Here is a 27,869-nt window from a genome sequence, read left to right as displayed (position 1 = left end):
GATTAACAGGTTCAGTGATTGTTTGATTAAGCAGTAATTGTTTTATTAAGCTGGACGATTAACAGGTCCAAGTCAGTGATTGTTTTATTAAGTCAGTGAATGTTTGATTACGCTGGACGGTTGACAGGTCCAAGTTAGTGATTGTTTGATTAAGCTGGACGGTTAATAGGTCCAATTTTGTGATTGTTTGATTAAGCTGGACGATTAACGTGTCCAATGCTGTGATTGTTTGATTAAGCTGGACGATTAATAGGTCCAATGCAGTGATTGTTTGATTAAGCTGGACGATTAACAGGTCCAATGCAGTGATTGTTTTATCAAGCTGGCAATTAACAGGTCCAATGCTGTGATTGTTTGATTAAGCCGGACGATTGATAGGTCCATTGCAGTGATTGTTTGATTAAGCTGGACGATTAACAGGTCCATTGCAGTGATTGTTTGATTAAGCTGGACGATTAACAGGTCCAAGTCAGTGATTGTTTGATTAAGCTGGACGATTAACAGGTCCAAGTCAGTGATTGTTTTATTAAGCTGGCAATTAACAGGTCCAATGCTGTTATTGTTTGATTAAGCTGGACGATAAACAGGTCCAATTCTGTGATTGTTTGATTAAGCTGGACAATTAACAGGTCCAAGTCAGTGATTGTTTGATTAAGCTGGACAATAAACAGGTCCAAGTCAGTGATTGTTTGATTAAGCTGGACGATTAACAGATCCAATTCTGTGATTGTTTGATTAAGCTGGACGATTAACAGGTCCAATGCAGTGATTGTTTGATTAAGCTGGACGATTAATAGGTCCAATGCAGTGATTGTTTGATTAAGCTGGACGATTCTCAGGTCCAAGTCAGTGATTGTTTGATTAAGCTGGACGATTAACAGGTCCAATGCAGTGATTGTTTTATTAAGCTGGCAATTAACAGGTCCAATGCTGTGATTGTTTGATTAAGCCGGACGATTGATAGGTCCAATTCTGTGATTGTTTGATTAATCGGGACGATTAACAGGTCCAAGTCAGTGATTGTTTGATTAAGCTGGACAATAAACAGGTCCAAGTCAGTGATTGTTTGATTAAGCTGGACGATTAACAGATCCAATGCTGTGATTGTTTGATTAAGCTGGACGATTAGCAGGTCCAGTGCAGTGATTGTTTGATTAAGCTGGACGATTAACAGGTTCAATGCAGTAATTGTTTTATTAAGCTGGACGATTAACAGGTCCAATTCTGTGATTGTTTGATTAAGCTGGACGATTAACGTGTCCAATGCTGTGATTGTTTGATTAAGCTGGACGATTAATAGGTCCAATGCAGTGATTGTTTGATTAAGCTGGACGATAAACAGGTCCAAGTCAGTGATTGTTTGATTAAGCTGGACGATTAACAGGTCCAAATCTGTGATTGTTTGATTAAGCTGGACGATTAACAGGTCCAATGCAGTGATTGTTTGATTAAGCTGGACGATTAACAGGTCCAAGTCAGTGATTGTTTGATTAAGCTGGACGATTAACAGATCCAAGTCAGTGATTGTTTTATTAAGCTGGACAATAAACAGGTCCAATGCTGTGATTGTTTGATTAAACTGGACGATTATAGGTTTGATTAAGCCAATGCAGTGATTGTTTGATTAAGCTGGACGATTAATAGGTCCAATGCAGTGATTGTTTGATTAAGCCAAGGTCCAAGTGATTGTTTGATTAAGCTGGACGATTAACAGGTCCAATGCAGTGATTGTTTTATTAAGCTGGCAATTAACAGGTCCAATGCTGTGATTGTTTGATTAAGCCGGACGATTGATAGGTCCAATTCTGTGATTGTTTGATTAATCGGGACGATTAACAAGTCCAAGTCAGTGATTGTTTGATTAAGCTGGACAATAAACAGGTCCAAGTCAGTGATTGTTTGATTAAGCTGGACGATTAACAGATCCAATGCTGTGATTGTTTGATTAAGCTGGACGATTAGCAGGTCCAGTGCAGTGATTGTTTGATTAAGCTGGACGATTAACAGGTTCAATGCAGTAATTGTTTTATTAAGCTGGACGATTAACAGGTCCAAGTCAGTGAATGTTTGATTACGCTGGACGGTTGACAGGTCCAAGTTAGTGATTGTTTGATTAAGCTGGACGGTTAATAGGTCCAATTCTGTGATTGTTTGATTAAGCTGGACGATTAACGTGTCCAATGCTGTGATTGTTTGATTAAGCTGGACGATTAATAGGTCCAATGCAGTGATTGTTTGATTAAGCTGGACGATAAACAGGTCCAAGTCTGTGATTGTTTGATTACGCTGGACGATTAACAGGTCCAAGTCAGTGATTGTTTGATTAAGCTGGACGATAAACAGGTCCAATTCTGTGATTGTTTGATTAAGCTGGACGATTAACAGGTCCAATGCAGTGATTGTTTGATTAAGCTGGACGATTAACAGGTCCAAGTCAGTGATTGTTTGATTAAGCTGGACAATAAACAGGTCCAAGTCAGTGATTGTTTGATTAAGCTGGACGATTAACAGGTCCAAGTCAGTGATTGTTTGATTAATCGGGACGATTAACAGGTCCAAGTCAGTGATTGTTTGATTAAGCTGGACAATAAACAGGTCCAAGTCAGTGATTGTTTGATTAAGCTGGACGATTAACAGGTCCAAGTCAGTGATTGTTTGATTAAGCTGGACGATTAACAGGTCCAATGCTGTGATTGTTTGATTAAGCTGGACGATTGATAGGTCCAATTCTGTGATTGTTTGATTAATCGGGACGATAAACGGGTCCAATTCTGTGATTGTTTGATTAAGCTGGACGATTAACAGGTCCAATGCAGTGATTGTTTGATTAAGCTGGACGATTTACGGGTCCAAGTCTGTGATTGTTTGATTACGCTGGACGGTTGACAGGTCCAATGTTGTGATTGTTTGATTAAGCTGGACAATTAACAGGTCCAAGTCAGTGATTGTTTGATTAAGCTGGACGTCAAAAGGTCAAATAGATTTAACATCATCATCATTTTGCGTTGATGTGACATGTACTTGATTATTTATTGTAGCTCAGTATTTTGGGTCGAGAACAGTAAAATTGTTCGCCATCCGGTCTTGTGTCAGACAATATTTATAGCAATGCACTATTGGTTGGAGATCATTAAAGATTTAGGCCCTAAGCATCACTGACGAGTCCTAGAAAGACGAAACAGCTGAATTATGCAGTTTGATTAATCGTTTGGCGTTACTGTATTGGATTCTAAATCTAAATTAAAATGTACTATTATTATTGGTATGTCTTTTGTACAATCTTCAAACTAGTTGCACATAAATCAAAATGTTGATCGCCAAGAAACATAATGGTGTTATCAGATTCGCTGACATTAAAATACATTTGATTGTGATAATTTGGATAATAGTTATCACATTGATAAGTATCTTGGATATAGGTATCCAGAAAAAGTAAACATTTTATATTTTTAACCATTTCACATATTGGTTATATTCTTCCATTTATATAGAAATGAATCCGATCAAAACAAACTTGACTTTTGAACTATGTTTAGCACTACACGAAGTTGTGAGTTAAAAGATAATCAATTTTATTTTCTATGTCGGTGTTGCTGACAAAAGCCTGATGTCATAATGGCGTCAAAATATAGAGATCGAAACGCAGCATGCTATAGTCTGTATCTCACAGCACTCCATGTACTCCGTGTGGTGATTCTTCGTTTGTTTTATTACGTTTATTGTTTCTATGAAGAGAATACTTTTTAAATATCGTATATGAAAACGAATTCGTTTAATGTAGTAATATCTGTAATTTTTTTTGTTTCTTTTTGTTTTATCCTGTTTTGGGTCGTGTTTGTCTAGACTTTATAAAAAGAAGCTGGCTGTACACTTATTGTCTAATACAGAACAATAAACCTACAGGGAAATCATCGCAATCCTCAAGGTCACGTGGATACACGCACGTGCATTGATTTTGATAACAAACAATTACTATAGGGATATTTCTCGACAACCGTATTGATTTAACCTATCGTGTTGTACCTGTACATTAAAACTGTCAGACTGAACTATAAAGAGATTTTCATTCAGGAAGTAATGCCACTATATATACTATTTTTAATGTTATTTGCATGTCAGGGGTAAAGTGGACAAAAGCCTGTGATCATTTAGACAATAGACATTCACGTCATCGAGGATTGTTTGCTCAAATTGATAACGTCATAACACAGATAATGTAAAAAAAAATAAAAACCAATGAAGGATATCCATAATGAAAACATAAACAAAAGCTCAGAGAATTTGAATATAACAAGACTATTGCCCAAAAGGTTCCCTAATATTTACATTTAAAAGTCAAAATGTACATAGGAACAGTTTTAAAGAATCTCTTTCAGGAACAATGGAATTTTGCCCATGCACCAAATTAGATAAAAGTGGGTGGTATTTGTAGCACCTTGAATGACTACCTATGAAATAGAGTTTAAAATATTCAAAAGGTCCATAGGGTCTGTGTTACGACACGTTAAGTGTCGTTATCATAGGAGTATGACAAGGCTCAGTTTTTGATCTGAAAAGATTTATGAGTTGAAATGATTATGGCATCTATGGCATTGAGGAAATAATGGAACATCAATGTTTGCATAAAACTTTCTATGACAAACGGAGAAACGCTGACAGTATTTGTCCATGAAAATGTTGGTATAAAAATGATAATCATTGAAATGAAAACAAGTATCATTCTTTTATTACGAACGAGATTTCCATGATAACGAAATTTCAACTGATATCAAGGGGAATCGTTGTATTGAAAGGTTGTTGGATATGCATGACGACATAACGAAAAGCATGTATAAATGTAAAGGAGGGTTGTAAAGGAGGCTTATTAAATTGTAATTAAGTGTTTAAATAAACAGAAAAATGATTTTTTTTGAAGAAGTTCATTGTTATTAAATGTGAACACTAAGTTATATCAAGTTTTATATACAATGCTCAAGTTCTATGCGGTGTTTCATTCACTTGAAGATAAAAAAGCGATGAAATTTCATCATGTATATCCATACTTGTTGATACCTATAGTGATATTTGTACTGGAAGAGGACAAACGATAACTAGGTCAAATATATAGAGCAAAGGTGTCAATGTAGATTGAAAAATGTTTTCAAAATTTGGAATTTATCGATGCTGCTTTAAACACTGGGTATGAATGTCAGTGTTTGACTAGAATTAGCATACGTATTTATATGTATGTAAATAGGTGAGATAAAATGTCATCCACAGCCATATGTTACGCAGTGTGATTATTTACATATTCTGTATATGATAATGACATATCCATGAAATGTATTTGATTCAAATGAAAAACAAGTCAAATACAATTAGTAACCAAACAACGAAAGCAGATAAACAAGAATATTAAAATCAGGAAGATTTATTTATTATTTATTTTTGAAATTTTATAAATATTTGTTGTCACTAGATTAAAAGGATGAATACTAAACAGTTTTGTAGAATGCACATTATTTGTAGCTGACAGATTATCTAGGCCAATAATCCACATGGCATACCGTTTTGTAGGAAACAGTGGATCGCCTGTCATTTTCTATTTCTAACTATTGTTTATATCTTTTGTGAATAATCCCCTGAGGTAACTGGACTATTTTACCAACAGGTGATTAAGTATAGAGATAAAAGCATAATCTCTCTGTTCATATGATTCGGGCCAGCCGTGGTATGATGTAAAATGAATTAAAATTAGATTTTTCAAATTCATGGAAATTCGTAGTGGTTCTGTACAATTTTGAAGATCATTTTGTATAATTATTACGCAACTAAATCAGGCATTCCAGTTATTTACAAAACGTGAAAGGCAGTTTTATGAATCTCCACTTATTGTACATAATGTCTATAATAATATTAGATTAAAACATATAAACAATAGTATAGCAACATGGTATACCATATGAGGAAATACTAATAAACAAATAGACATGTTAACAGTTATTTTACATACTCGAAGTGCAAAATAATATAATATATAGATAAAGTACAAAAAATAAAAATGATAATATTAATAGTAGCAGTAAGAAAAACATTCAGAAAGTTATGAACATTTTTTCAATAAATAAATGGCGAGCAATAGCATGAATGACATCAATGCGCTTGGCAGGATTATGCTATTAAGGTAGACAGTTTAGATGCTGTGAAGTTTGACGCCCCTAATATATATATTAAATCATGAAAAGGTTTCATTTTGACTCAGAAATTGCTACCTTGAATAATTTTACTTTTCTTTCACATGAAATGATGTTTCGATAGATCTAAATGCATGGAAATGGAATTTACAGTTTTCGACAGCATCCGTTATAATCTGTTACTTCCTCTGCTTAATATGCTTTCATGACTTCCTCGATGATATTATTGTCAAAACAAATGAATGACAGCGTGAAGCTTCTGCCCTCGGACTCTGTATTGTTATTTCTTGTGGTTAATTGCGAAAAGCAACCCTGTAGAAATATAGAACATTTCGTAAACATAGTCGATAACATGTAATAATGCATAAATTAGTGGAGAAAGTTGGAAAGAATTACCGTAATATACTCAAAGCATCAACATTTCTCAGAATGTTGATAGACACAGAGTGATTGATAAATAGCACTAGAATAACGAAATGATCGAGTGATAATTCGTTAGATTTACAGAAATGTCTGATTTTGAAAACACGACTGTAGAAGTAGGTCTTAACTATTCGTTACAAATCAAACGTACTGGTAAATATGACACCTACTTTATAAATGCAACTGTAGACATAATTAAAGTCAGTACGCTTCACATAGGAAGCACAAAATCAAAGCAGTTTTACCATATGTCTTAAGAAAGTTTGTCATTGAACTCGAGATTTAATGATTGGAATCTAGAAGAGCGTTGCCAAAATAAAGATAAGGACTTTATAAATCGGTACCATGGAAACTGATTTTCGAATGCTGATCTTAATGTAGATTCCACTCATCGTGGTTTCAACTTCAGTGTGTCATACGACATCGCGTCGAGACAGTCGTATATGAATTGATTCTTCCGTTAGAAAATATATTGCAAATGTCACGAGCATTCCGTAAATGTCGTGAAATTGAAATCAGTTTGTCCTCATTGTTGGAAATACTCATTTCATCATTCTTGGATTTCGTGGGACGAGTTATGTTTAAACCATGGAGAGAAAATGTCTTTAGTAATAAAATAGTTGAAAGCAGTAAAAGAAAGGTAAGGAACAATAAAGGAAATGTTGAAAACATACATGGAATGGTAATCAATATCTAGGAGACGGTTGCTCTTGCAGTCTAAATATATGACCGCCATTTTTATATGGATTTCATCAGCACTTTAATCCATGAACTGATCTTAAAACCCCAAGAGTAGCTCTATAAGGTAATCAAAACCAGTCTAGAAGAACATCTTAGTAGTAAATATGATTTTCAGGTTACAAATGATAAGTTTTACATTTCTGTATTGATCCATCCTGGAAATACAATATAAAACCTGTGGAAATCCTCTATGTCATCATGAAGCAATATATTAACGATTACAGGGCAAGATTAGCATCATCTGCTTCTCGCGCACGTTCGTTTCTCACATATAACACGTGTTTCACAAAAACCATAGCACAGCAATAACGTTGTTATTTAATATGTATTCAGCGTTGCTGTCCTTGATACCAGCTTGGTGGTTTTTTTTTCGATCACATTGGTTTATTGGACTGGTAAGAGCTAATCCAGGTGATCTCCGTTTAAGTGTTTCCGTAGATCCCTCGGGACTCAATGTATTCTGCTATGACGTCATATATGAATCGATACTGGTCCTGAATATAAACATAATTGTTTTTTAATAACAATATACTTCCCTGGAGTATAGAAGAAAGAACCGTGAAACGTCAATTGAACCAATAAGTCCAGAACTGTACAGTTATACAGTATATTCTAACATAAAATTACATTGCAAAACATAAAAGGAAATATATATCATTACAACTGATGCTGTCATATTGATATATCTGGTTATGATTAATTCAATAACAGTAAAAGACACTTAAAAATGTGTAGATCAATAAGGGAAGTTTTTGTTACAATGGGCGAATCATTTATCATACAATTATGATCCGGATAGGAACTTTTCTACATTTTAGCGGATATTTAAAACTTTTTGTTAACCATCTTACTCACTTTGTTTGCTCTGTTTAATTTTGTTTTTCGTCTGTATCATTGCAAAATACGTAGTAAACAATAATGTTCACGTGTCGATGCAATATATAAATCATTTATAAAGATAAAACTGACATTAGGAAAATCAATATCAAATGGAATCATAGGAAATATGGTACATAGAGAATAGTTAATGTTTTCCCGTTTAGTGTCATACATTTCACAAGTATGACATAATATCTATATATAACATGAGTGCGCAGGTATCTTCTCTCATACGGACGAAAAATACATATGGCGGAAAACCATTAGGTTATTTTTTCTATTATATTTCAAAGAAAAAATCCGATCAATTATCAAATAGAACGGTTTTCAAAAATGTTTGGATAATATAAACGTTTTAAGATAGTTTGACGTCACCCTTGGCAACAAGACAACACCATTTTAAATAGGCTGCTTTTACATGGTATTCTATCATTTCATGTTGTTATCTGGTAAGAAAACTTTTGTATGACAATTTAGAGAAAACAAGAAATGTACAGGGGACCATTTTACTAAAACAAAGCAACTAGACAAACGTTTGTTTCATTTACTAGCAAACACCGATCTAGTTGGTCAAAACTACCGAAATTATCATTACTGCAAAAATTATACCATCACTGATATATCTCGTGTTTCTATGGAATTAATTGCGTCTGTTTTTCACTTGCATACATTCCAAACATTTTTATCAATTTGATTATAACATCTTTAATATTCATCATTTTAACTTACCTCAGTCCTAACAAATTCTGGCCTCCGTACGTGGAGTCTTCTAAGAGTATGGTAAATATCAACCTGCTGCTCCAACCTCAGTCCATCTAGTGCAAGACTGACTGCACAGTACACCCCACTACAAAGTGCACCGTCGCTGTGGAAAAAAAGAGAGTAATTCTTGAATTTCTGTGTTATTATAATTGCTATTAGCTTCAACAATAAAACATTATTATAACATAAGTATTAGCTATTTTAGACGTTCATATTTCGTATCTTATTTACAACCGACGACGTATATATGAGGGCTGCCGATATTTTTGAGCGTTCATATGTTTGCTAGTAATGTCCTTTATGACTTTAATTTGTCGTTGTTATTTCTTAATTTGTGTAGTATTTTGTATATAGAAAAGATGTAATGTATCTATTTCAGACAGATACATAATGATCTAGAAGCTGGTCAGACATGGTAATTTATTCATTGTAATGAGGCGAATATTGTTAAGACAACAAGACATGATATATTAAAATTATAAGTCTGTCTATACGAAAAACAGCTTTCATACTATGCGTAGTGGACGATATATACATTGTACTATTTTTCATGTTATTATAAATTTTAAATTAAAACTATGAAATCACTTTCATCAATGATGTTATGATGAATATCATCCGCCGGAGCATTGTGCTAATTTAATTGCATTGTTTAATTTGATTGTACTGTAGTGGTCTTATATCAAATAACAGAACCACAAACTAAATAGTTATAAAGCTGGAACGGTGAAGGACTTCACAGGTTTCGGTAAAACACAGATCATATTATTTTATTATTGTACTTTGTTTTTTTTACATCAATAATCAATAATTGGTTTTATAAACAGAGTGAAATAGACGTAAATAATTGAATGAAATTCGAAAACAAAAATCACTGTACATGCGTTTCATCATATCCTGCTCTGTTATCAAAATAGAATAAATGTTTACATAACATTGTCCCTGGTTCATTTCACGCATGACTACCCAAGCCAAACCATACATGGCAACAATTATGGATGAAATACAGAAGGTAATGCTTCAAAGAGCTCCGTGACATAGACTAACCAGAGTATAAAGTAATAAGCGCTTCTGTAAGTTTTTAATAAACACAAAACCAAAATAAATCGAACAAGTGATATTGATAGTACGCCTCACAGATCCTTATTTATCATCGATGATACAGGTATGACTGTTAGGCCATGTATTGATCTCTATGGAAGACTTAATGGCGATATTATTCACTTTGGATTTTCATCTGCCAAGAAATAACAATCAACGAATATTGGTTAAGCCAGGTAAAAATGAAAATATGTAGACGAAACGTTAAACTACTACGGTTCGCTAGTAAACAGTAAGCGGTACAATTTAAATCATTCGACAGACTTACAGACGTAACAATAGGAAGGTTGGACTGCTTAATACTAATGGTTATGTCATACATACATAATAATTGTAACTGTAGGTCACACATAAGTAATTCATCCCTTGGGATACCTCATAAAGATGGTTTAACTAAAATTGTAGGCTCTAGGCAACTAATTTATCACATTTTCTTCCGAGACATACGCAATAACTACACTTCAAGTCTCAGATTTATCCAAATCCCTGACAGATACATGTATATATTAAAACTTTCAATATCAGGTAAATAACTCCTCCTCGACTATTTAGTGGGTATGTTTATGCACAGGCTAATGTCTAAAATGGTAATAAACAAACAATCTTAACAGCTTCTTAAAACATGAGGCAAACAAAATAAAACCTGATCACATGAACTGCTATGATATAAATTTATATGAATAATCTACAGAAAATGGTTAATATAAAAAAAAGTACATGGTATAAAAAGACGTATGAAATAATATAAGAGTTTTGACATGTATAAAGTATAAAGTATAAAGGCCTGTAAACGTAAAAATGTTTTTGTATGAATTAACGAGTTCGCGATTATAACCACCCACCTATAACCTCTGTTTGCAGTCTAAATGTATTCAGTTTCATTTATGTATTCAAGCTGAATTTGTTGTGCTGTATGTATGGTCTGTCTGGGATTTTACATGGTAGAGAATATCGATCTATAGATTAGATCTTGAGATTGTGGTAGCTACCTTTCCGATTCTAAGAAGAAGATTGATATACTGTACGGCGATTGCTTAGATAACGTTAAGAAGCATCGAATATTCGTTCCTTATTTGATGCTCGTTATTTTGCCTGCTGGATCCGTGGTTGTTTACTCTTTCTTCACTTGGAAAATAGCATTTCTAGTTTGGCCAAAATTTCCATTGCGGGTTTCTTCGATGAACACCTAGCTTTAACCTCCTTGTACCTTTCATTAGCATCCATGTTAAAACTCTTTTGTTCTTGTTCTGCCTTAGTTTCATCACGTTTTGGTTTTTAAGCACTGTATATTAGCACACTATTTTTGGAAAGATGACTATGGCCGGATTACACCAAAACAGTCGATATACTGTTGATAAAGATATGCTTGTTTATAATTAGCCATGCGTATTTTCAGTTAACAGACACGTTTTTGAAGCAACATTGAATGATACAAAAGTCACAGAAAAAAGTATCTAGAATTTCTACTACAAGAAACTAGTAAACTCGGCTCGAAGATTGTACAAAAGACATACAAAGTACAAGTGAATATCGTACTAAACCTTGAAACCTAGGACGCAACTAAGGAAAATGGCAGTTGATCGAAAGAGATATTAAAACCTAGATAGAGAGGTGAGAACTATCCATATCGAAGTATACGTTTTGAACGATAAAGTGATATCTCCATTATATCAGTAAATTTAGACAGTGTATAACTCTTTCGTTCCGGAATAACATCGAATCTATAATTAAATGATTAAATATTAACTTGGTAGATGTACAGTGGACTAAAATAGCTATCCCCTGATATTAGAAATAATGAGTTTTACAATGGCCCAAGGCGATTTCAGTAATTATGTGATAGATATATTTTCATTACTTGCTGCGTGTGTAGCCGAAACACAATACCAAGAGAGCTTATTTACTTAACTCTCAATTAGCATGTACACACATTCAGCTAGTATGACCTCAACCTCTAATGGTCAATCAGCTTATTGTTTTGAGAGTAAAATATTGACTTGATTGTCGTTGAGATATCGGAGGTTATGACACGCTCCTTGTACATTCACAAGCGAGGAACATAACATAGGACTTCTCTATTTCAAAATAAATAATCATTTATTCACGTGAACGTTGTTCCATTACAACAATATAATTTGCAATATTCAATACTTATTAAATGAAGAATTGGCAACTTCCACGAACGATCCTCTTTCGACCGGGGCTAAGTTGATTATATATTGTATTTATATCTTACCCCGAAACAAAAATGACTCGATAGCTAAATGAAAGTTAAGAAATATTTGATAACACAATGGCATGATAAACGTGCTTAACAGATACATATCGCACCTAAAAATTAGTTGATTTTTTGGAAAGACCGTCAAATAGACTATATGATTACTAAATACAATCATAGTTTTACTGTCTTGTTTTAGTTTTCATGCCAAGCTTTTATGAAATGGTTTATCAAAACATTTTTAATGTAACAATAACCTTTCAAAATACTATTTTGAACATTTAAATATATAGATGATTATTTGTCTTCATAGTAATGATAATATCAATCAGTAACCAAGGACACGATACTGTTCTACATTAACCGCATATTTCGCCTCATGTATCTATAACGCAAATGGTAAGTATGATGAAGCTTCCCTTATGCATCCTTTGCATTTTCTTGATAGTAACAAACCTGCTTCCTCAGTCATTGCTGTTTACATGTCGCATATTATTCGAAATCGGAGGACTTGCTTTTAATATAAAGATTTCCGTAAGAAAGACACCTCGATAAACGCAGATGAGATGTAAGCAACTTATTGCGACTATGATGCCTTTATGATGATTATTTTCACATGTAGGGGTTCCTTTTTCATTCGCGTTTACACTAAGTCTTTTTAACAGTCCTGAATTAACTTCTAGTACGCATGCACATAAACGCTAATGCTTTTGCTCCAAACAACAGATAATATCGACGTAAACATGACTGTCACTTGCGTGTTGTTCTGGCTGACTAGGTTTTTTCATATTTCAGATCGATTACATTCATGTGTACATTTTTTACGACCTCCATACACGAGCTGCTGCAACCAATTAAAGTACGTATCGATGGTGAAATGGGAACGCAGATGTCAAATCAAACTGGTAGAAATACAACAAAGCACATTTAGTATGGTTAACGGATTCTTCATTAAAACGACAAAATAACAGAAGTCAGCAATCATGAAGAAACATTTTAAATACCTCGAGTAAAATATTAAAAGTAGAGGGCACCACGAGTGAAATAAGAAAACGCAAAAGTTACCTCGATCAAAATAATAGAATATTTCGGCAATGATAGCTAGTAGAAGTCACTTCAATTCAATATTTCAAATTTAAAAATGTACTCGCTTAAACCCTTGAATAGTAGACATTACTGCAAAACACATTAGTAGAGTACAGCCAGGAATAGAAGGATGCTATAGCACAAGGAAAAGATAGATATTACCAAAATATGATGTAAAACCAAAACTTGGCAAAATAGTGTAAACAATTAAATAGCATATTTTGATAAAAATGCAATATCTGATAAGATAGAGCTGAATAATGATTACAACCGTATCATACAGATGTTTTCTTCCTTCTAGAACTTGTCAGTGGTGTTAAGAGTCTAATTATTCAAAGTTAGGTGACTGAGGAATCAAAATTGACCGAGAGAAATGTCAAAACCTAGATCGGGAGGAGCACTAGCCCTATAATTCAATAGATTTGGCTTTCTCAAATATCTGGTAATTTTAAGAGAACATCAAATATCCTCAACCATGCCAATTATCGAATGAATTAAAACGCGGGGTGTGGTTTACAGCAAAAATCCATCATCACGGTGTATCACCATCACAAGCGTGGATCATACGAGTAATACACAGTTTAAGGTATAAGAGGTCATCACAACATGTCTGTTTACTAGGGTATAAATGACTGGCAGAAGTAACCTTACTTAGCACGTCACCAGTAAATCACTTCAAATAAAAACCAAAACAGCATATACTACAGAATATCACAATTAACCAGGAGTAGCTTTATTACTTTACGTTTTTACATGAAGGAAGATACAATGTTTTCTCTGATTGATGAGAAGTACATGTATAACAGATTTTAATATTTGATGTGATATTCGATACTGTATTGTTCAATACGTCAAATGCGTTGATGGCATGCCATAATTCAGAGAAAACTATGGTAATAGGTAAGCATATACACAGCCAATGACTTTGTAAAAACTTGATGCTGTAACATTTCAGTATGTGGAGTTATGACTACAGTGTAGCATTATCTGTTGACAGTGCTACTTTATAAGACAATGGACAACTATGGTAAGGCTCTAAAGAGACCAGGTATAGTAGAAACTTACGTGCACTGCACCGCTACCGTGTGACAAAGACACTTCCGTTTCCATGCTTCCATCAAGTCTATAAGCTCCAACAGTGTCTCTATGGAAACTGGTTTGTATTGGCCGGAAGTCCAACCCCCCATGTGGTAAGATTTTACTGCACGCGCCTCACCGAAGCCCTACAAAGTATGGACGTTTGTGGATATTATACAATAACTAAATAACTAGTTCTCGACTATGAGCTTACATGACAAAATCCTTATTTATTGACCAATCATTAAGCATGAAATAGAGTCGAAATTATTTCATTATCTTGACATTTGACTTTAACAGGACAAACAATTACATAATCCAAGCATCCAGCAGACGCAATAAAAGAGAAATATATCATTTTTATTCTTTGATTATCTACCAAATAACGGAGGTCAATGAAGAAAACAATGTCCTGTGGTCACATATGCTAGCACAGAAGGATTCATCATTATGGTAAGGTAGTACAGAAGTTTTAAACATTCATATTTTTCATTCAAGATTTTCGAATACCCTTTGTAATAATAGTTAGATAATGATACATAAAGTCTACAAATTCAGATGCTTACATGAAAACAAAGTGGGATACAAATTATGTAGATCATATTGATTACAAGAAGCACATTATACTGTGTTAAATACCATGATCAAATAATTTTGAATTAACAAATAAGCCTTTACGGTGATCAAGTTGCTAAGTACATTACCCATTAAATTTTTAACTCAAATATGAATGTTGTCACACCAACTGCACATTTCAAAGTTATTGTGATTCTCTATGAAGACGTTTAAGAAATGAATGACGTACCTTTTTCTTGATGTCATACATTTTCTCGGTTATGTCTTTACCAACATCCTTGACTGCTGTGGTTGTGATGGTCAGTGATCCGTAGCTGACGGAGTCGCCCATTGACGGCCACCACACACCGCTCTCCTGAGGAACACCAACACACCCCTATTAGGCAGTATTGATATAGTATATTGTAAAATAGAAACCAGGACTCAATTTCTTGGATATCTCATATATGTATGCTTTGTCTAAAATATGCTTAATATGCTTGCGAAACAATATAGATTTTCATATAAAAGAAATCAAGATACCTAACGCTGCAACGTTTCAAAGTTAGCGCATTTTTTCATTAAGGCAATTATAATGTAGTTTCATAACTGCATATCAGAACAATATCAATATAAAATAAAATTTGCGTTTTCAAATTGACTATCTGGCTTCCTGATCTTGTTTGTCATCATTTCATCATTACATGATAAGATATAACTAAATTTAATAATTGAAAATCTGAAAATAGAAATATATCTATTAAATCGTCATGGACAGAGTATATCTAATATAGCAAACCTTAAAACTGGGGTAGAAGGTGTGTAATTGTCATGATGTGACGAAAATCGGTCTTCGAGAAACCTTATCATTGATATGAATGCACATAATTGCTGGTGTATGTATCGGTCCATCCAAAATTGTTTGTTAAAGATAATATCATTGGCCTTGTTCAAAATTAATCGATACACCGGATGCTAATCGTCTTCGGTCTGCGAGTCTATATCTATATTTCGTAGATTTAGATTTACAATTCTCCGACGGTTATTATAAATATTTTGGAAAGTATCGATATGATCAAACCAATACCGTTATGGTATTCAGCCTGCAAAAGCATCGATTTTAGACCATGTTCCACTCTCTCCAAACAAAACCTGCATTATTTTCATACTCATTTGGTTTCATTGTGTGGGATATCTAGTACCGAGTGTAGGCGTATATACCTCAAGTTCTTGGTCTGGTGAGTTTAATACTATGATCGTATAACAATCATGGTCATAGACTAGCCGCCAGAAATCAACAATGGTCTCTGGTAATGGTGCCTGCGTCACAATGAATCTCCCTTGGGCCTTGCATGACTGAAACAGTATGAAGACATGAATAATGAAAAAAAACTGGTCTGTTAAACGAACATGATGCATATTAACAAGAATGAAGCCCATTAACACTACATTTGAATGTATAGAAACGGATTTTATAGCTTGTATGTTAATTAACAAATCGATCAATTTGATACAATAAGCGATGTCAGAAGATATCTAGTGGGTCAGTTTTCTTTATGCTATGTTTCCAATTTGATTGGACGTTTGTAAATAGATAGTTATGGGTAATCATTGGTCAAAGTACATACCGGAACGATAGAAGCGTTGATGTAATCGGTCGTGCCTTCAATATAAGTGTTCAAATACGGACGGAATTTGTCAACTGAAAATATCACATTGTGTATATTAGTATGTCTATAAATGGAACTGGTCGATATATTGATGTGTTGTATTGAAATTTCAATTGAATCACTACATAATGAAACAATTGCAAAATCGAAAAGAGCCTTGTGAATATTTCAAAGCGTCTAATATAACAAAAGAGTGGATATCAACGCCAATTATCATCAATATATCACTGCAATTTATACCATCAACACTGAAACTGTAACAAAAGAGTATATCATACACAACAAATAGAAATTAGCAATTAAAACAGCTTTGCAACTAAATTTCGCATTTTCACGCGATTCAGATTGAAATTATCATTTTGCATTATATGTGTAAACTGTCATTCCATCAATATACAAAATTTGATAAAGATAAAATGTCTGATCGGAAATTTTAACCTGTTAAAATGATCAGCTTGAGGTACACTGTAGTCATGTACATTATGAAATATCCTTCGTTACAAACCTAAAAATAAGAAGGTTCTCTATCAAATAACCTGCAATCAGAAGTCACAACTTGTTTTTTTCATTCGTTTTGGCCATAAATTCAGTTAACGGAATTTCACCGCCAATTCTGACAACATATTTTTTTTTATTATTATTCAGATATGATATAAAAGTTCATTCGAAAAGAAGTTATGTGTATGTATCCAGTGAAACCATTATGATGTTGGTTGTTTTAGCTGGATCCTCCCCAATTACAACATGGACCTGTATAATTACACTTGACTTTAACTATAGGCTCCAAAAAATAGGTACACTGTCATATGAATTTTAAGCAACAGAAATTTAATAATTTATTGCCAGAAGCAGTCTTTCAGTGTAGCCCCTGAAAATACAGTACTTATTAAGTTTTATAACATAAAAAATCTTGTGTAAATATACTGCTTTTATTTTGTGCATAATTGATTTTGTTGGTTTTTTTAGATAATAAAACTAAGATTAAAATGGGATTTGAATGTTAATATCCGTTTGGAGATCAGCTAATCAAAGGACACGTACATTTTATTAGGTAATGAAGATGCCGCAGTTGATATTTTAAATAGCGCATATTGTAATGATACCGCGTGTTTAAAACTGATAACAAATGAAAGTGCATTGACATTTCAGAAGATATATGAATTTACAATACAACGGGTAATACTTCTGCAATAAATTAGCTTCAAGCATGAAATTTATAGATTTTAACCTAAACCATCGACATATCATCAGGGATGTATTGATTGGCTAATGGTTCAGCCCCAAAGCTTTTCTGTGCTTTTTCCCTTAATGAGGCCATAAAAAGTTAATATCAGATAGATGATGGAAAGCGATGTATCATTGTTGCCTGAAACATAACATTACGACGATTCAAACTTGGAATGTATTCGTGAAGGGACGACATGACTCCGCGTCCTACAAATGTTTTAAAAAATTCCAAACCATATCCATTTTTCATTCTGCTTAGGTTAACATATAGAGAGCGGTAAATCACGTGTTCATGGGAACACAGAGCATGCAATTGATGTTTTGTACTCAATTTCAATATTTCAAAGGATATACAACTGATGCAAAAAAAGTAATAAATAAATAAAAAAAAACCTATAAAAGAAAAGAAAATATGCATGTTTGCACAATTTTACACGCTTGATTGAAACGGTCTGACAAGGTTGTAACAAAAAGGACACACAGTGTATTGTAGCTTTTAATACAAATTCAGAATTATATTCATTATGGCCGCCAGGTAATTTAACCGCAGCATACAGCTGTTTTGTCCTAAGCCTCGCCAGTGATATTAGGGGCTTCAATCCCATGTGTAAAGAGAACGTAAGTGCGATATGTTTATACCGTTGGTATCCAAACCTTTTATATTCAAGGAACTTCTAATTCAAATCACAATAATTTCGATTAAGGTGTTGTAATGGAAAGCAAGAAGAGAAGGGAAATAACTCTTATTTAAGAAATAAAGACGAAAACACTTATAAATTGCTTTTGTTCAATTTGATGGTTATATGTTAACGTTAACGAAGACCATATCGTAGTAGCTAATCTTTCTTCATGTGCCTTATATATGTCTAATGACACATTGTACAAAAGAAACATAAGTATATATCATAGTTCATGCCTAGTTAACGTCTGTGTATATTTCTATGAAATATGGAATTATTTTTGTATACATTACCTGCTAGGATTTTGTTTGATCTGTTTTTTTCGCAGTTTTCTGCTGCCCTTGCTGCAGTGAAGTGTTGCTCAGAATACACAGGTTTGGCCGATTGAAGCAGCTGTTGGTACAAATTATAAATGGAATATAATCACAAACTCAAGTATTTGGCATAACGACGTCTACGTTGTAGCCCTTTTCCATGTATTGTCAAAACTAATTTTTTAAACATATAGTTATTAGTCATGGAATGTTCTTTGTTTAGAAACTTTCCTTTATCGATAAACTACTAAAACAAAATATCAACAAAAACTATTCCAAATTAAAGAATCATTTGTACAATTATTAGGTATGGCATTGTTATTGTGTCTTCTAAAGATGAAATAATAGTACATTCGAACATTTTATGTAACGTTATGAACTCCCCTACTGTTACTATTGATTACATCATAATGTCGTAATCAAGGCCTTAAAACGTTAGCGAACTGCCGTGTTGATTTTATCTTTTCGGTTATATTGATTTAATCGATTGTTCAAGGCAAACTTTTCTGAACGTTTGAATAATATAAATGCATTCCTATTAAGAATCCAATCGTGATATAGTTATGGGGTGATACTTACTTCGAACTCTTTAGTGATGATGTTTGACTGTTTATTGACACAGTCATTGTAACGTTTGAGAAAATCGGATTTCTTTATTGTAGATTCAGTGTAGTTAAACGCCTCTAGGAGAGCGATGTGTAGCAGTCGATACTGTTCCTGAAAATTGGAAAGATTGAAACATATATATCAGACAGGCTACAAACATAAGGTAAGTAAAAAAATAAAATAAAAAACCCCAAAAACACAAACAAACAAACAAAAACAAAACAAACCAAAACGATAAAAAAACGTAAACTATTGTAATGAACAGAGCAGAGCAAAAACAACAAGGAAGTACCAACATGACAACAAAATTAATATAACAAAAACTCAAACTTTAGTGCAATAAAACTAGGAGAAAATATGAAAAACGAAAGCTATCCACTTAGAGTCATGAAGAGTACAAGGATAATAAGATCATGTGTTCCGAGAAAAAATTATACGTACAATGTTCTGAACCATGAGCATCCTATTGTCTCTCATCTTCCGTACAAATTCTGCCACATCCACTCGTTTCTTGTCACATCCATATGTATAGAGCGCGTGAAGGCCGATGAAAGTACCGGTCCGTCCAACACCCGCACTGTAAAAGAAACATGTCCGGACCATTTGGATAAGCTATTCTTTAGTATTATATTACAAAATATCTCATAAATGACAATCTGATACATGTACTCTTTACGAATAGTTTATGTCGATTTATATAATACTTAATCGTAAAACCCTATGTTTATGTCGCTGTTTACATATAGGCTTATCAACTTACATCGAACACCTTTTTCTTCCTCAAAATACATTTAGCGACGTCATATTCACGAAAGTTATTCCTTCTAAATATACTGCTGTCTGCCAAAAAATCTACTGGTAAGTGCAGATCTAATGAAAAAATATGATTTACTTGTGTTCTGTCAATGTTGCCATCTCCTGATAAAATATCTCGGTCTAATACATGTGAAAACTTTTTTTAATGTCTTATGAACAACAAAATTGCCTATGTAAAATTTGTCAAATTGCAATTCTCGACCGCGGTTACCAACAATCACCTGATTATTTATATTTCTTTAATTTTCCAACAGATATAAATATTTGAATTGATTAACTTTGCATTTGATACAAGCAAATTGTTAAAACATCAGTTTTTGGTACCTTTCACGGTTTAATACTAATTTCGATACCTTGTCGTTTCTACTCTTGAGGCCTATCCGGAAAATTTATTTAGCAGAATAATTTTAGAATAGTTGACCTAAGCAAACAACATTGTGTTGGAGACCGGTACCTGCAGTGCACTAAGAGGGGGACGTCATCTGTCCTACTTGGATTGTCTTGCAGGACTCGCATAAGGAAGGCCACCAGCTCCAGGGTATCGGGTACCCCGTGGTCTGGCCATCCTGTAAAGTGGTATTGGGTGACTTGACGTGTCTCTGACAACTGTAATAATAATATTCGATTAATAGTAATAGTCATTAGTTATGTTTTGAAATAAAGTAAAGAGAAAAAAATAATGGAATTCTTTTCTTGCTCAGAGATTCCGTAGAATAGTTTCGACGTATAAATTGCAAACAAAAAAACTAAATAGAGTAGAATAGCAATCATACCAGTACATCATTAATTTGGTCCAAATTTATCATGAAAGACTACTGATTTCTTTGTACTTTAATAACAAAGAGCAGAAGTGAAACTATGAGCAGTGATTATTAGTGTTTGACATCACAAGGACAGTATCAAAGTTTATCCTTTCACGAATAGCAAAGTAAACTATATATACATGTACATGTATTACTGCATACGTACTTCCGTATTTGTTACGATGAATGTCCTCACGGTGTACATAGCCATCTCTGTCTTATTAACACGAGTCACGGTCAGGTTGTTATAAGTAACAGGCTGAATTGTTGGCCAATAACACTCGCATTTCACCTGTATAGCGTAAACAACCATTAAAATATCTCTGCATTATTACAACTTTTGTTGTCTTGTTAATTTATTTCATGTTTGATCTTGTATACTTTGCTGAATACTCTAACCTTTTAAGTAATATGAAATTTACATTTGATTGTAATATTTTTCGAATAAAATAACAATTTCCAATTATATGTGATCCTCATATTGCTAAACGACTCCTTGTTGAGCTACAATTTTCTAATGAAATTTCTTGTAGACCCTGCTTCGTCTTCTAACATAAAATAAAAACCTTGCACTGTATACAATACTATTGTCCATACAAACAGCCAGTTTATTCATTGCATATTGCGTTAGCACGTAACGCTAAAGTCACGATCTCCATGTTAGCAACACATAGGTTACATCGGTGCTTAAATGGCTAGCATTGTTCACGTATTAATAAAACCTGATGTCTTGTTGTCAATGCTTTCTTTGTTTGCATGTTTGTGATAGAAACATGCAAGGCGCTCTCAGCTCGTTGCTCTTCATCGAATTTACCTGCGCATTTAGCAAATTTGCGCCGTCCAATATTAATTTGCATATATGCCTGTAGACAAAAACAATAGCTTTGGCGTTTACCTTCAATACTTCTTATGTACGTTCGTGTTTGTCTGTTTTTGGTTCTTTCATCTATACCACGATAAACTTGTGTTTCCCCAGGGAAGATACCGCTTACACGCTTTCACTCTAAAACGTTATTACTTAGTGTAGCACGATCGTCAATAGCGTAACCTGCATGCCAGTTTTAATTCATTCAGAATAAACACATGAACTTGACGGTTTTTTAATCATCAAATATTTGAAAATTACCAAAATTGAATCAATTGGCTAGTGCACCTCCCATTCTAGATATTGAATTTTCTTTCGATCCTTTTGGATTTTCCTCAGTCGCCTCATTGACTTCAAAATTCAGGCCCTTAGCATCATTGACGAGTCCTAGAAGGACTAAACAGATGTGTGATGTAGCATCATTGACGAGTCCTAGAAGGACTAAACAGATGTGTGATGCAGTTAAGTTCCTTAATCGGCTCTACTTTATCTTCCAATGGTTTTACTATTTGTGGAATTATGTGTTTCTACTGTCCCAATCTAACAGCTTTTATTTGACCTACCTTGCCATCCTCTACAAGATTAGCCAACATAACAATACTATCCACTTTGTGCTGCCATATCATTCTCCATATGTCACCAACCGTGTGCCGATTTGGACCTGAACACAAAATTTGAACGGTATATATCTATATGAAAAGTCGTACACAAAACGGTACCAAAATTATCTCATAAGTTTTGCTAAGAAACGTTCATGGAAACAATGATAAAAAAGGTCAAAATACGTCACATAAAAGTTTTTGTGAGCATTTTTTCAAGGTTTCTAAAATACAGTTTCCTTTTTCTCAATAGAACACTCACTTCACCTAATTATTTGCGATAGGCATATAGTCAATATAACGCAACGTCTTTTGAATATTTATGTTTACTTAAAAGATTAAGCTAGATTGATATATCCAGAACAAATTTATCAATCATCATCAAAACAGGTACATTTCTGAATTTGACATATTGAGCATTTATGTTCTCAATCTTACCTTGTGTAGCGATGTAAGCTTTTAATGAGTCAACGCCCTAGAAAGCAAAATCCACACTTACTATTAGTTGATAAAAAAATCAATATAGATTTATGTACGGATGACAAAATTTTCTTTTCTTTATTGTAATATCGAGTTGATTTTCAATGCCTATGCCATGTAAAAAACACATTTTCTTTTAAAATGATTTGAAAATTATTCTAGAAAGATAACTTTATTTGTGGTTAATACTTATGTTGTTGTTGTTTTTCGAATACGAAAGTTATGTTCCTCTTCCGTGAAATATTTTTTCGCGGAAAAAAATACCGCGAAATGAAATATTCATATATTAATTAAATGTCTTACATCTATATAGTTAGCGTTTATGTAATCCGAATCTGGTTCACATGGTAACTTGTCCAGGATCACGCGGGAATGATCATCTGTTAACAAAAGTAAAAAAAAAGGTCAACTAGCTAAACACTAACAAGATAATGGTGAACGAACATCAAAGGTAAAAAATGTCAACAAAATAGTAAATCAAACTCAAAGTTGATCAAGTGAGGGAAAATTACAAGCAAATTAATATTCTAAATAAGTAATTATACATAGTACATTCTTACTTCACTCTTCATACACGGCACAATTTTTTACATAAACATCATTTCAATTAGCTTATACTTACATGGAAATGTTGTAAGAAATCGATTCTTCAGTTTGTTTTGCTTTTTCTGTCCTTCTATGTGCATATATGTAGGACGGTTCCTTAATTCCTGTTAGTAAAAAAAGAACAAAACGTCTTACCTAATGAAGATGTTCAAATAGTAGTAGTCCAACATCAGATATCCATAACAAGACAAGAATTTTAAGATTAGGTGACTGTTGGCTGAACAGAACCCTACAAGTAAGCGACAAAAAACTCACGTCGAACTCATCCGTATAACGAGTGTGATCTTCTTCCATTTCCTGAACATACTCAGAGTAATTATTTAGGGACACCCCGGGTAGCTGTGCTCCAACGTTGTAGTACATATTAGTTATACCATTAACGTATGTAGAACTGTCACCGCTATACCGCACTATGTCAGTATCAACCTCGCCATCCGGATCAACATATCCTAAATATTAAAAAGATATATTCAATTGATTAAGACTAGGATAAAACTGATTTAATCAATCTGCAATTACATAATTTTTTTTCCTCTTTTGCTTTAATGAAAAAAAAATCAAAATGTTATAACTAAACGTATGATTTGACATGATTAGTGATTCCGAAAGGATCGAGCATTCCTTGATCAAATATTAATAATATTATGTTAAACATGTATGTCGCTGCCTTGAGTATCGCCCCTCTGAATACAACACAAATACTGGCAGAGGTTGGTGTACTTTAATGTCAATTTTCGTTTAGTGTGTGTAGTGAATCTTTACTATTTTTTTCTAGTCAGAATTTTATTTCAATATGGTTTAATGCTTATTTAACATCTTTTCCTATATTAACGGACATATCTTATAGTAGCATTACATATCCTCTTTCTTTCCAAAACACATAACCAGAAATTGACTAACAGCAAGGTTTTTTTATGTAACTTAAATCATAAGTAAACTGCAGATATTTTACAATTTTTGGTACGTACTACAACATTTTCAATTGATTTTACCAAATTCTATATTTTCCTCGTCCGTCAAGGAAACAGAGCAAACTCTCAGTAGAATAGCCAGGTCTGCATGTTCTGTACTCACCGTTATTGATGTTAGCGTTTTCATAGGTTGTATTGTGGATATTGGCATAGTTATTCTCGCTGTCCACTTGTGCCTCTTCTTCTTCCTTCTTCTGCACTTGTAATTTCCTCTTCCATTGTCTAAAGAGATTTCACGTATCATGCTTAATGATAAGTAATATATTGTAAAATACAACATTTACATGTCGCAGGTTTAATTTATGTAAGCATTATAGATGAGCTTTAAAATACACAATGATAATTAATTGCTTCACAATACACATAAGCAAGCATAAATAATTAATTCTAACATCCTTTTTAAATTTTGACTACATGGCGGTTCATTTCTTTTTCAATGTTAAGGTGAAGTGGTCGTGATGGCTATAAGAGGATGAGAAGTTCTTCTAAATGCTGAGGAGCTATTTGATCCAAGGTCTTATATGTTTACATCAAAATTTTATTCTGTGACCTGCATCATTTAAGGACCAATATGATGAACATCACAAGTACAGCTAGCCAGACGTGTTGTAGTAACCTGGACCTACTGAGGGCGGCTAATCTGTGGGATTAGTTTTATTCTCTTAACGAAAAAGGATTTACCAAACAGATTCCAAAAATGTCTATATAATGATGTTTCTTTCAGGTCGATATGAATTCAGACTTACTGCAACGTATTATCTATCAGTGAGAAACAAATTTCGAAATGAATTTGCTATAATTGAAAAATGCATATACCCTTGATAATTACATATAACCAAAGTCGAATTCAAGAATGTAGTTTTCGATGGACTTGATTTTACAAAAGGCCTTTTCCTTACCTCGCTATACAGATAAGAACAATAATCCCGACGATACAGACGAGAGCTAGGGCGCCACCTATGATTGCACTCTGCAGGACAACATCGGTTTCAGTATCTACAGATTTTCTTCCGCCTTTAAAATAAATTTATGATAGCACATAATGAAAAACGAGTGTAAATAAACTATGCATTGACGATGACCACTATCTTCATTTTTATGTTGAAGCTACAATATTTGGCTCGTTTTGTTGTGGTGAGTCGTTTGTGACTAAATGAATCTATCGTGAGTTGACACATTAGAAAATGCTTCTCACGTGAATTTTTTTTGTAAAACAAAAAAACAAGAAAATACAAACATGTCAACAAAATCATGATCCAAACTCAGATTCAATAAAACCAGGGCAAAATATGAACAAAAGAAAGATTTACACGGGGACTCCTGAAAAAGTACAAGGAGAATAATATGTTCGGAAAGAGTAAGCGTCTTCTGCTTCATTAACGACACCCGTCATGTTATTATTTGTCAATCCATGTAAGTAATGTCATGTTCTCAAATGACAACAAGGTAATCATACCATCATTTCAAACCAAAATAAGATTTAACGAAACAAAAGTTGTCATAAAGATTGTCTGACATAAAGATTAATCTTTTAAAAAAGAGATTTGTTACAGTTTACGAGTCTTCTGAGACATTCTTAGGATACACAAGAAGAACTTGATTGTGATATAGTTTTTAACCATGGAACGGCTTGATGATATATGTGGATGATTTAAAACGGCAAAGTCTTATCTACAATGTTCATCGTTCGATATGTTTTCTGTTTAGTATTTGTATTGAAATCTGTTACTCAAGTTTATCCAGTGGCAATACCGTGTAAATATATACAAGAACAAAGTTATTTAATGTTTCATGATGTCATAGATTAGAGAACTTACAGTTCGGACCAACAAAGCCCTCGGAACAGCCCAGCTTACACATTCCAGTAACATGGTGACAGATAGTTCCATTCTTACACTGACCACAACTGCGAGCGCACTGTAGACCATACGTTCCGCTAGCACAGGCTGTAAATGTGATTGGTAAGGGTATTGTAGAACACACGCTTTGAATATTTCACTCGAAGATGTATGCATCATTACAATTATGGATTAGAATCCTACTCTAATCAAAGATTGGATAATGCTATGTTGAGATTTATGGAGTATAAAACTCAAAGGGCCCCGAGACAATTTTCAGATACTGATTTTATGAAAATTGTCCCTAGGTCCTTTTGAGGTTTTAGTGTTATTTTGAAACTTTTCTCGTCAGTTCAAAATGGGACAATATGATTTTACAAAAAAAACACAACTTTTTTTCCTGAAACACAAGCTTATTCATGAAAGGGCATTTATTTTGAATAAATACGATTAATTTTTACAAAATAAATTAAACGAAAAAAAACCCCAGTCCTACGCTCAGCGGATTAACAGACGGTAACGAGAAACAACATGGTGAATAGATGCATGTGACGTTCATTTACTTTCTGCTTTGCTCTTTCGAAAGCGAAGGAGCGATTGTCAAACATTGAAATAGACAGAAATCCAACCATACGGCATACAAATAGAACCTGAAGCAAGGGAAGATTATCCAATCTTTCAGGCGAACATATCATAGTTTTCTACACCAACTGACAAGTTAATCGTGAATTAACATTTGATTATGTTTGTAAATATACGAGTCTAAGTTCAGTGGAAATAATAAGGATTTAGTTCCTCCTTATTCAATGGAAACTGAGTTTGAACATCTTTTTCATGCCCACAGAACCAAAAAAAAAAGCATTACAAATTGACTTTTAAACTTATTGTCATTGCTAAACTACATTGCAATTAACAGTCAGAAAAAAACTACCGGGACTTTTTACTCAGTAATTATCGAATGACAAGATAAACGTATTATATTCATATGAAAACATATATAATTATTGATATTTTATACTTCCTTATTCAATCTGAATTATTGGAATTTCAATGTCTTTAAATCGTTTACACACTAAAGAATAAAACATGACTTTTAATAGAATTTGTATATTCAATATCATGACACTTCTTACGTAACAAGAAAATACGACCTACATCGCAAAAACACTTTCGAATTGCCTAATAAAGTATATTTCTATACAACTTACCTCTGTCACAGCGAGTACCATTCCACCCTTCCGCACATCCTTCTAAACACAAGCCGTTTCCATGGTGACAGGCAGCATCGTTTGCACACGTACCACATTTAGCGCTGCAGTCACTCCCAAAGGTTCCCGGTGGACACACTACGTTACAAAATAATTGTTTTGATTAAGTAT

General features: G+C 33.6%; 1 protein-coding gene across 1 annotated transcript in view; it reads right to left on the bottom strand.

Annotated features, from left to right (window-relative positions):
• Positions 1 to 7,759: 7,759 nt before the first annotated feature.
• The window catches only part of LOC132562646 (receptor-type tyrosine-protein phosphatase kappa-like), a 32,479-nt gene continuing 12,369 nt past the window's right edge, over positions 7,760 to 27,869 (bottom strand). The window contains exons 12-31 of the mRNA XM_060227400.1: positions 27,699 to 27,836; positions 26,470 to 26,598; positions 25,552 to 25,666; positions 24,756 to 24,874; positions 23,937 to 24,130; positions 23,698 to 23,785; positions 23,379 to 23,455; positions 23,034 to 23,070; positions 22,560 to 22,657; positions 21,298 to 21,423; positions 20,783 to 20,934; positions 19,954 to 20,089; positions 19,486 to 19,623; positions 18,886 to 18,985; positions 16,644 to 16,717; positions 16,237 to 16,371; positions 15,266 to 15,412; positions 14,449 to 14,606; positions 8,946 to 9,081; positions 7,760 to 7,831 (exon numbers count right to left, since the gene is read on the bottom strand). Of these exons, the coding sequence (XP_060083383.1) occupies positions 7,760 to 7,831; positions 8,946 to 9,081; positions 14,449 to 14,606; positions 15,266 to 15,412; positions 16,237 to 16,371; positions 16,644 to 16,717; positions 18,886 to 18,985; positions 19,486 to 19,623; positions 19,954 to 20,089; positions 20,783 to 20,934; positions 21,298 to 21,423; positions 22,560 to 22,657; positions 23,034 to 23,070; positions 23,379 to 23,455; positions 23,698 to 23,785; positions 23,937 to 24,130; positions 24,756 to 24,874; positions 25,552 to 25,666; positions 26,470 to 26,598; positions 27,699 to 27,836 (2,369 nt within the window). The remainder of the gene's footprint in view (positions 7,832 to 8,945; positions 9,082 to 14,448; positions 14,607 to 15,265; positions 15,413 to 16,236; positions 16,372 to 16,643; positions 16,718 to 18,885; positions 18,986 to 19,485; positions 19,624 to 19,953; positions 20,090 to 20,782; positions 20,935 to 21,297; positions 21,424 to 22,559; positions 22,658 to 23,033; positions 23,071 to 23,378; positions 23,456 to 23,697; positions 23,786 to 23,936; positions 24,131 to 24,755; positions 24,875 to 25,551; positions 25,667 to 26,469; positions 26,599 to 27,698; positions 27,837 to 27,869) is intronic.

This window comes from Ylistrum balloti, unplaced genomic scaffold, assembly GCF_031769215.1.
Source record: "Ylistrum balloti isolate Yb309-2 unplaced genomic scaffold, AGI_CSIRO_Ybal_v1 Utg371472, whole genome shotgun sequence".
Taxonomy (NCBI): Eukaryota; Metazoa; Mollusca; class Bivalvia; order Pectinida; family Pectinidae; genus Ylistrum; species Ylistrum balloti.
Note: the sequence above shows the minus strand (reverse complement) of the source record. Positions and strands in the feature narration are given on the sequence as shown.